Source organism: Zonotrichia albicollis, chromosome 11 (assembly GCF_047830755.1).
Source record: "Zonotrichia albicollis isolate bZonAlb1 chromosome 11, bZonAlb1.hap1, whole genome shotgun sequence".
Classification (NCBI taxonomy): Eukaryota; Metazoa; Chordata; class Aves; order Passeriformes; family Passerellidae; genus Zonotrichia; species Zonotrichia albicollis.
Window position 1 is genome coordinate 8,576,297 of NC_133829.1, and position 11,075 is coordinate 8,587,371.

The 11,075-nt window shown below is 43.5% G+C and overlaps 1 protein-coding gene across 1 annotated transcript; it reads right to left on the bottom strand.

Moving 5' to 3' along the window:
• Nucleotides 1-2,961: 2,961 nt before the first annotated feature.
• On the bottom strand, nt 2,962-8,795 carry MESD (mesoderm development LRP chaperone). Its single transcript, XM_074549265.1, has 3 exons — nt 8,518-8,795; nt 4,077-4,309; nt 2,962-3,370 (listed from the first exon to the last, which is right to left on the bottom strand). Exons 1-3 carry the CDS (start codon nt 8,710-8,712, stop codon nt 3,106-3,108), a joined length of 693 nt encoding a protein of 230 aa, XP_074405366.1. The 5' UTR covers nt 8,713-8,795; the 3' UTR covers nt 2,962-3,105.
• Between the last annotated feature and the right edge of the window lie 2,280 nt (nt 8,796-11,075).

The window sequence follows — 11,075 nt, forward strand, 5'->3', positions numbered from 1 at the left end:
TTTGTGTCAGAGCAGTTTGAAGAAAAACCCAAATCAACAAAACTCAGAATATTTTTTCCAGTATTTTATTACATAAAAAATTTATTGTCCATAGGAAATTCTTCACAAAGTGCAACCATATCCTGTGTAGCATCACTGACAAACTGTTTTTTCTGAGTAGGACAGCTGGGTTAAAAATTTAACAGTAGCTCAGAAAAGTTAGTTCTAGCAGTAGAACAGAGAAGCCACTATGCTGGGAGGAGAAAGGCAGCAGATGTTTCACTGTCATGAAAACAGATGATTTGCCATGTATCTCTGTACAGAACTGGAAAAAAACCCAAGGAAATAATAAGAGCTATAATTACCACCCTACAGGTTGAAATTTGTTTTAAAGGAGGTATCTCAATGTCCTGTATGTGGAACCAAAAAGTCTGTTATTGAAAGCCTGATAAGCCTCCAAAGAAGACTTCATCTCCTGAGGTGAAGGAGATGGAACATTCCTGTTACAAAAGTCCATGGAATATTCCTGGACTTATGTAACATTTGAGGATATTTATTTAGATATATATATATATATATATATATATGTATTCATGTGTGTGATAGGGTTTGGGCTTCTTAACTCATCACCAAATATTTAATTATGTAATGCTGTCCCAGGACAAGTGCAAGTCTCTCAAAGACTTGATCAGTTTTAAAAGGCAATTCAGGTTATTCTTGAGTAATGACGTGTGATAGCAGAGAAAGACTGGCTGAGGTAAAGCAGCCAGACTGCCATGTTACACTTACTGGTATATTTCAGTATTTGTTTAGTGTAAAGCATGAAAAAGAGAGAAGAAAAATGGAAGAGTAAAATAAATTTATTTTGTGAAGGCAGCATTTTGTGGTTTATATCAAAAAGCAACTGTCAAGTCAGCACACAGATGAAAACCTAAAAAAAAACAAATGAAAAAACCACCCAAACACTTTGAAATTTGATTAAGCTATGTGGCACAAGACTCGTCTGCATTTGGCATGACTGATCCAGAAACAACCAACCAATCAAAAAAAAAAAAAGTCAATTGGCTGGTTCAATTTCAACAAAGCTCCTTTTAGCTACAAAGGGGAAAGACCCAATCTACTGTAAATGGAGATTTATGAATGACTGAAGTACCTGTACTCAAAAGCTGGGCTATAGCTACAGTGTAGTAATTGTTTCTCCAACAGTCTGAAACCCAACCTGATCAAAAAGGAAACAACATTAGGAGGAATACAAAACTGCACTTCCATGTCTTTCTGATCAAAATCTGAACAGTCACCTCTATACCATAACTTTGAAAAGCAAAAAGTCATTCATATTTCATTTTTATAGTTTCATCTGACCTCTGTTCTTCCCTTGAGATGAGAAGCAGTATTGTTTACAAAAGGTGGTGCTAATCCAGATGATAAATTAGTTATGCACAAAAATTGGACTGCACAGCTCGACTATCCAAGTATCACTGAGACTCTTCTCAACTCTGCTTGTTGAAAAAAAAAAAGTAATAGTTAATCCTGAAGAAAAAAATTTAATTTTCCACTCAAACAGGTACAGGCCTGTTTAATGAAGTGTAGCTGCAAAGATTTCTTTAATCTAAATTCATACAAATATAATTAAAATTAAATAAAATGAATCAACTGGAACCTTCATCAACATCATTTAGTCCTTACATACAGAAACCAAAGATGAGTTAGTCTGCCTCTTGAATACAGAACCAAATGCAGATCTATTTAAAAGGTTTTACTACTCCTCAAAACAGTAAGTTTAGTGACATCTTTTATTTTAGAACAAGGACTCAGTTACAGTTTCTTACTTTTGATACTGAAGTATTCCACAAGATCAACCATTATGGTTCAATTAGGACTTTTTATCCAAGTCACTTGGATTTTAGCACCTTAAAGAAAAAGTAACACCATACCAGTATTGAATGAGGACAGCTGGTACTGTGCTCATCCTCTGCAAAATGACGTGGACCACACGACTCGGTGCCTTTTGTCCCTAACTGGTAGTAAGGCAGAAGGGAAACAATTCTAAGCAAAGCATTTGACTGAATACAATCTGAGTAATAATAAAACCTCCCCAATTATACAAAGTATTGGCTCATCTTCAGAGTATTTGAATCAAATGGTCATTTACAATCAATCAAGTCAGTCAGGAATCTGTACCAAGAAAAAAACCCAACCAAAATCTAACCAGATCAGCATCAGTAAGTGATATGTCTGACTCAAAGTTTAACTCTGTGCTAGAGCTTTTTCAAATACATAAACAAACCATTAAATCAGTAAACCAAATTAACTTCAGAGCTAGAATGTTTTTCTTCCAGCTCACTGCCTGAGTAACAGGGCACAAGGAACAGGGGCTTGCACAGGCACAGTCCTTCATCAGCAGGAGCAGCCTGAGTGCCCTGGATTCATCTTCACTTTCCACCCTGGCACTGCTCGTGCAGGTGCTACAGTTCCATTCACCTCTGCAGGCACAGTGTCCCTCCTGCACAGATCTGGAGTGCATGAGCGGAGTTCCTACCTAGCATCCATCACACTGCTAAGCACAGATTTCCTGGGACACATGGGTTGAGTTTATTTTAAACAAACAGGCATTCTAACCAAACATGTCCTAAACCCTGTAATTTCAGGCATCTTTGGCCACTATTCTTTGCTACTTTGGACAGTTTTGTGCCAACTATGTCCATCAAACCATCATCCAAAAGAATCTTTTCACACTGCACTTGGCTCTCAACAGCAGTGAATCCATGATTTGCACACCCAAGATAGGCACAGCTACTACAGATGAACATCAGTGTATTCTGAGACCATAATTCTTCTTTGCCACTTAAATTAAGTTTGTGATGTTAGACACACAGATTTGTATGCTAGTTTTAAACAACAACAAAAGCATAAAAAAATTACAAACTAAAGCAGTCAATTGCTGCCATGAAGCATTACCTTTCCTGTAACTAAACAAATGGCCGACAGCAATAAGTAAACTGGTGAATTTCAACATAAATTTAAACTTCAGTAGTCTCTGCTTCCTTCCTCTCCAAAAGCCAGGACTCATCAGCAGATTCCCTTCGAGGAGCAGCAGAGCAGGATTCAGTCTGGGCACCGTGGCTGTCATAGCTCCTCTCTCTGGTTGGTGGCTCGGTTGTCCTCTTTGACGCCGTTGGATTTCTTCTCTGTGTCTTTTTTCTTCTTTGCTTTTTCAGGTTTTGTTTTGTTTTTCACTTTCTCACTTCCGTCTGCTCCTTTGCCAGGATAAACCTGACCTTCCAGAGTAACATCTGCACACCTTTCCTGACTGATCAGGAAGTCTTTGATCTCCCAGGCATAGCCGCCATCCCGCAGCATGAAGATGGCTCGATTGGAGCCAACAATAAACCTACAGGAAAAATCCAAATTTTTTCTGTTAACTCTGTGCTTTTCAAACACTTCAGCATTTGCTCAGAGAGCCTCCATAACTGAGGCACATGTTTAAGAGCAAAAAGCTGGTCTAGTTGTTGCCTGGGGATGGGGACAAGAGAACAATCTTCTATGACATTTAAGAATACAGTGCATGAAGTCTATCAATAAGTAACCAAGAAAGTAAGAATAAGGGAACAAATTTAGAACTAGTTTGGCACTATGTAAAATCTACTAATGATTAAATTTGCTTTATACACTTATTGCAACCCTTCTCAGCCTCAATAAAGAGCACAACATTCTTCTGTTTCAAAATTATGCTCTCTGAGAGAGAAAAAGAGTCTCATTTTTTAACAGGGGAACAAAAAGCCTTTTGTGGTGACAAGTCTTCATAGTGTGATATTTTCCATCAAGCACATAGAGGCAAACTACTGCAGCTAGAACTGATAAACAGCTGAACCATAGTGACATAAAAAGAATTGGGGCTACACACACACACACACAGTGCACAAGCATTGAAGAGGTTTCTGCACGACACCACAAATTTTGTAACAACTGACAAAGAAACAGAAACAGTAATGAATTATGGAGATGGAGAACAGCAAAGGATGAACAGCTGAAAAGGTTTTCAGGAAGAAAGACAGGGTTCTGCAAAGGCAAGAACTTTATCCTTGTGCACAGCTCACCTTTGCACGTCGTAGTTTGCGTTGAAGAGGCTGCCCTGCCACAGGCTGGTGATTTCTTCTGTCTCCTTTTCTGTTGGATCTCCTGACACTGTGACAAACATCATCAAAGTCTTCCCCTTCTTTGTCAGCTTCAGGATGCTTTCAGGCTTGCCTGGATCTATTTTTGAGAAATCTATTGGTGCTGGAGGCCTCTTGTGTTCAGGGAGATCTCCCTCTTCAATGTCATCATCTTTCTGTTTTGAAAATGACAAGAAAGCTTTAAACTCAACTATATTTTGGGTCTATTTTTTTTATTTCTCTTTGTTTAGAGAATAACTGTGCTTTGATAAAATATTTTTTAGCTGAATGATGGAGATTGTGAAACCAAAAGAAATAGTGACTGTTGTTTCAAGATACTTCACCAAGAGTGTTCTTTCCATTTATAACCCTCCCCTGAAAATGATTCACATTTTCATACTGACAAATATTTCAGCCTTAAGGCTATTTCAATACAATTCCATCTATGAAACTCATAAAATGGCATTTTTTCTTCAGTTTCACAGGTATTTATTATGCATGCAAGATGAAATGGGAAAGTTGCAATAAAAAGCCTCATACACACATACATGAAAAAACATTCATCTGATGCTGCTTTCAGAGGTCAAAACTCACTTCTGGGAATCATGTGATTGCTTGAGAATTTAAGTTCCCTTACTTTGTGTCTTTAAACAATTAAACCCACAAGAATTTAGATCTTCTGCGTGCTTATGCCACAGAAAGACTTTGATTAAAGGTTTCATGACTTTTCTAATGCACAGATGCAGCTCCCAGCCTGACAACATAATCACCCAGAGTAAATCACTCCCACAAAAAGGAAAAAAGTCAACCTCTTGATACCTCTGCTGAGGCTGACAGCCATTTAAATATTTGGAAAGGCACAATCAAACTGCTGCCCCTTAAAACAGCTCACAACTCTGAGCTGAATATGGTGACAACTTACATGAAGCCAGAACCTGATTTCTGTAACAGCAAACTTTAAAGTTTATGCGCTACAGAACAGAAGCTGTAGGAGGCTTAAATTTTATCCTTTCTTTCCTTACTAATTATGTCTTGGTTTCAATTTTGCAAGACTGGAACATGCTTCAAGTAGTTCACATGCCTTGAAATTTCTGAAATGACTGAACTGGGAGGAAAGGAGAGCCCAAGAAAGTCCCTGCCACCACTAAGTGGTGGCATTATTTTACAGGAGGCCAGAGAATGGTCAGATTGGTAAAGTACAGTGAAAATACAAAATCTCATGTGATTGATTGAAAAACATTCTCCACAATTAAAAGAAGCTTAAGTCTGGTTTGACTAGAGCAAAGACAGCTTTGCTCTATTCCACAGTTCTGAAAGAAAAAGACAGAAACATTTCCAAATACTCTGTGTGAAATACAGAAACTGACTTTGGACTTAGTGACAGCATGAGCTACTAACATGTATTACCCATTTTTTTCCTAACTACTCAACTAAATGCTCCTTAAGTTATATTCTTTCACTTTGAATGGAAATATTATCAGAAGATGCCAAGAGCTCCCCTAGATGGCATTTATTATTTCCTGTACAAAATGTCACGCAGCTGGGCTTAAAGCTATCTAAAAGGAAAAAAGTGAAGGAAAAGTGTAAGCTTTTGCTTTGAAAAGTGCAGCAGACTGTCCTGGTTTAGGGCAAACTTGGGAGGAAACTTCCTAAGGGGTCCCTCTAGAAAGCAGATTCAAGTGGCCTCTCTCTACTGGTTCAGGAAAAGATTTCCTTGGAGAAAAGTGGGAAAAAAACCTTTATTTAAGAAGCAAAGTACTCACAAGCATAAAAATTAATAATAGTAAACAACAGATCAGCTCACTCAGTCTCCTCTCAGTCCCTCCTGCACTGGAATGCAGTGTCCCAGGCCCTGGTGGTCACAGGCCTGAGCTCCAGTGTTTTCAGTCCAGAGCAGGACCAATCAGTTTGAAGAAAAAGAAAAACCAGTCTGGGGAACTTCTCTGCCCCAGCTAGCTAAAAACTAACTGAGAGCAAAGGAGAGCTCTCTCCTGTCTGTGAGCAGGAAGGCTGAAGCTCCTATCTCTGTGTTTTTGAATTCAGCTGCCTCAGACATCCCACTGCTTCTCCTTCTCCTCCCCCTTCACTCTCAGACCTTGCTTTAAGGGTGCAAAACTTATTTCTGGGCTAAATAGATGAATGGGGATCCAACTCAGCATCATAAAGTCACCCCAGGACACAGACTCACTCACTTAAACAGTAACACGAGGTTCCAGAGGAAAAGCATTACATAGACACAAGAAAAATGGCATATTCCTTCACTTGCTCCTCTCCTCAGCCCCCATTTTCAGAAATTTCTCATACATGTCCTGCATTTTGATTTTTAAAAGCATTAGTAACATATCTCACTTAATTGCTTTGCCTGTTCAATGATCAGAGTTAAGCCTGGGAAACCCTGAGCTTGTAAGAGTCATGAACTATTTAAAGCACTTGACATTTCAATAACCAAGAGTCCTCCAGCCCAGATTCTCAGTTCTGTGTCCAGCTCCTCAGGACTCCAGGCTTCAGGCTTCCTTTGCACGAGGAAAATCCCTCGGTGGCTTCATCCAAGCTCTAGCTGTGCAACTGAGCTGCTGAAGCTCCTCTGCCTCTTTGCCCTGCTGCCTATCCCTGTTTTCCACAGAGCCCTCTCCTGGATCAGCAGGCAGTCATGCACAGGGTGCAAGGGGCAGCACCAGACCCTGTGCAGAGGTGGCTGCTCCTGCTGGGAAAGCTGCTGGAGCCACACACACAGCCTTGTGGCTGAACCCAAGCAGGTCACAACCACCATCCTCCAATGGTTTTAGACGAATTTGGAGTAACTTCATTCAGTTGAAAGCAATGACATTTGATTCTGTACAGATCATCCCTGTGTCTCCCATTCCCAAGCGCAGTTCCTGCTCTTACCCGAATTCACAGTGGCCCCTTTGTTTCTCATCCCACTCCATCAGTGCACTCGTGCCCTTTCTCCTGCTCCACCACCCCTTGAACCTTTCATGTTCCCTGTGTGTCCTGACCATCCCAGGAGACCAAACAACCCCCAAGTGTTGAGCTCAGTCCTTGCTCTGCTCCGTGTGCCTCTCCCCAGGGACACCCCAGCCCCAGCAGGGACTCCCCAGCTGCTCTGCCACATCTGCATTTGTGCAGCACAGCCTGACCTGGATCAGGGACCTGCCCCAGCTGAAAAGGAAAAACCCTCCAGAGCCTCCTGACCTGCCCACTAGGGCTGGAGCAGAATACACAGTCAACAGTTCAACAGCATTAACTTGAGTCTTCCTTTCAGCCATCTCATTAATAAGAGATGCTCACCTTTTAAGGTTTTTTTTTTCTACAAGGCCAAATTTGGTTCAAGTTGGGCAATATGAAGCACTGACTTTTTGGAAGCTGGGCCTGCTGGGTCCTTGGCTGATACTACTAACAGAAAAGTGAACTTTGAGCCTTTTATTAATTTTATTTCAAATTTTAACTCAATTTTCTAAGCACTGCCTTTCCTAAAGGGATATATGGAGTAACAATCCATGGAATAAGCAAGTCCATAACCTGCCAACCAGGATCAAAGCAGGCATCCATACTTCCTCTTACTTTATCTATAATTCACATACAAGACACACTTCACCTTGACTTACAGCTGCAACTGGTGTTACATAAAACACAAGTTTTCTCTCTATTATTTCTTCCAGGGCTTTTTGCAAAATATTCCAGAGAAAAACCTCACGGGAAAGAATAAATGACAGTGAGGAGTGCTCTGGCATTTATCAGAAGATGATGGAATAAAACATAGTGAAAAGAACCCAACAGTGTCATGACAACCACATGGAGAAAAGAGTGATGGGAAACCGACAAGGAAAGTTAAGCCAGCGGGCTGATAAGAATGCAAACGACGAGATAGAGCTGGAATTAGAAGTTGTTACTATGAGGAAAGATAGGAAAGAAACACCAAACCAAAACAACGTATCTACCCTGTAAACGTGAAATTAATACGCTTTCTGGTATCCACCCCTCAGTCACACAATGTGTATCGCTCAATACTTGGAAAGAACCAGACTTTTCAGGCAGGCGAGGCTGCTGGCAGGCACCGAGCCCCGGGCTGGGTGCTGGGGCTCTGGGAAGGCGGGACAGGGCCAGCCGGGCAGGGCAGGCTGAGGGCCGCTCGCCCGACTCTGAAACCCCCCCACACGGACCCGGAGCCTCGGAGGGAGGAACACGGCACCGGCCACCCTCCACCAGGCTCGGGGCTCCCTCCCGCCCGGTCCCGACCAGGCCCGGGGACTCCCCCCTGCCTAGGACCGGGCAGAGCGGCCGCTGCCCCGCGGAGCTGCCCCGGCCCGGCCCCGCCGCCCCCCGGCTCCGCGGCGCTCCCTCCGCGTGCTGCGGGCGGACACCGCCGACCCGGCGCCTCCCGCACCTCCCACTGCTCCAGCAGCCGGGCCATGTCCGCGTCATTGTAGTCCCGAATGTCCTTCTTCTTGGGCGGCCGCTTCCCCTCGGAGCCGCCGCTCGCGGCCGCCGCGCTCAGACACAGCGCCAGGGCCAGCAGCGCCCAGCCCGCGGCCGCCGCCATCTTCTGCCGCTGCCGGGAAGGCGGCCCCGGCTCCCTCATGGGCGGGGGCAGCGCGGCCGGGCCGGAGGCGGAGCTGGAACGGGAGCGGGGCGGGATGGATCGGGCCGTGGGAGGAGGAGCTGGAAGGGCAGCGGGATGGGATGGGTCGGGTCAGGAGGAGGAGCTGGAAGGGCAGCAGGGCTGATCGAACCGGGAGGAGGAGCTGGAAGGCAGCGAGGAGGATCGGGCTGGGAGGAGGAGCTGGACAGGCGGATCGGGCCGGGCTGGGCGCGGCCCGGGCCGGGTCCCCGGAGCGGCCGGCGTTGACGGGCACTGCCGGCCACCCCCGCCGCCTCCCCGGGTGCCGCTATCCCCGCACCAAGCCCCGCTCCAGGCGGAGCAGCCCCGGTGCGGTCCTGCAGGGCCCGGGCAGCCAGTGAACGTTGGGCACTGAGAGGTTTAAACGAGTAAATAAATGATAGGCCTGGCATCTAAACTGTGTGGTTGCTTCTTTTTTTTAAAAAAAAAAACAGGATGAAAAGTATCTGGGTTTGCTGATCTGGGCCCATTGCACGAGTCTTCTGATTTTGACTACTGTCTCAGCAACATTAAGTTTCTAAAAGAAAACTATTAAAATGAATGCTGTTTGCTACTAAAATACAACTCCAGAACATCTGACCACTACAACAACGTATTAAGATACGGGTTTTTCTTTGTACAGGCTGTTTTTCCATTATCTAAACCAAATTACATGCATGGATGTCTGCACAGCCTTATTTCACTCCAATCTTCATTTTTTCCTCATGGCAGCATTTTAATTACAAATAGCACAATCTTTACCTTTTGCCTTGGATTCCAATAAGTTTAAACTTGGGAATTCAGGGAAGCATCACAGTTATTGCTGCTGGTAGATATTTAATGCAGTCAGGCTGATTAGTGAAGAGGCTGCTTTTCCATTTCAGCATTGAAGGTAGACCCAGGTTCAGAGCAGAGGAACTAATTCTGTTGAGAACTCTTCAGCCCCAATTCTGTTACTGTATCATGGAATGCTGTAATTATAGAATGGTTTGGGTTGGAAGGGACTTTAACATCATTAGTTTCAAACACAGATGATCCAGTTCTGGTCGTGTAACGAACCAGGAGCCCATTCCCTTTATGGGCAAGGTGTGCACATAGAAAACAAAAGCAGTCAGGAGGCAGAGGTGTGGGTTTGGGGGGCTCTCCAAAGCCTGGCTGACTCTTGAAGTGAGCAGGGAGAACACCAGGGAGACACAGCACCTGAAGGAGCAGCTTGCCAAGCACATGAACCATGAGAAACAGCAGAGGAGGATGTGGGATCCAGGATTTCAGCACCCCCAGAACCAACCAGCCTGGGCTGCAGCCTCCATGTGTTTTATAACATTTCAGACACGCTGCCAGTGCCTGAGGAACAGGAAGCAGCCCAGAGCTATTCGTGGAGCTTGTTAAATGTACATAACTGAAACAGGGTTTAGACAAGTACTTCTCACAGAGCTGTCCAATACCAGAGCCACTAATGAGCACATTTGCTCGGTGATCTCTCATTAAATATAATGAACATCAGGTATACTATATCAGATTGCTGTGATTAATGAGGTTTTACTGAAATAGGTTTCTGCTAACTTTTGTTATTACTGGATCGTGTATACATTCACTGGAAAAAGAAAAAAGATTCTATCTTGGAATGCTGGACTTGAAGTGTAAAATGTTTTCCTTGAATTTCTACTAGGAAATATTTTCTTCAATTCTGTTTTTTCTTGTTAGAACAAACTAACCCAACTTACTTTCTTTAATATCTGATACTACATTCAGATACGGATCTCAAAAGTAACCTGATTTCCTTTGGTGGGTGAACAAGTTGTTCAGGATACCCAGCACTGCACCAACAAAATGATACATTTCATTGTCGTGCCAATAAAAGCTTTAATTTGAAAAGGAGATAGTTTTCATGCTTGGCTCTGACTTTGCAACTACCTCTGTTCAGGCAAAATTCTGTGTCTGGGAAGACTCGTTCAAGTCTGCTGCTCGTGGGGTCAGCTGCAGGACAAACACCTGCTCAGCCCCTGCCCTCTGCTCTTCCTCTTTCCATGCAAGAAACAAACACAATGCAGCACACACCACCAACAGCAGCAAATTAAATTGCATTCTCTTTTATTGAAGCACAGTGTGTTGATCAGAGCATCCACTGAATCATGCCAATACGATTTTTATAGCTTAAGCATCGTCACATTTCATAAGAGTTTTTATAGTCCTAGCAGCTAACACTATCAGGATTGCAATACAGAATATCAGAGAATACATGGCTACTTTCATTGTAGATTATGAGGGTAAGGTGGTAAATACTTTACCTTGTAGCCAAAAGTCCCGTCTGGTCATGCCAGGGAAGGTCTCAAGCAGTGACTGTC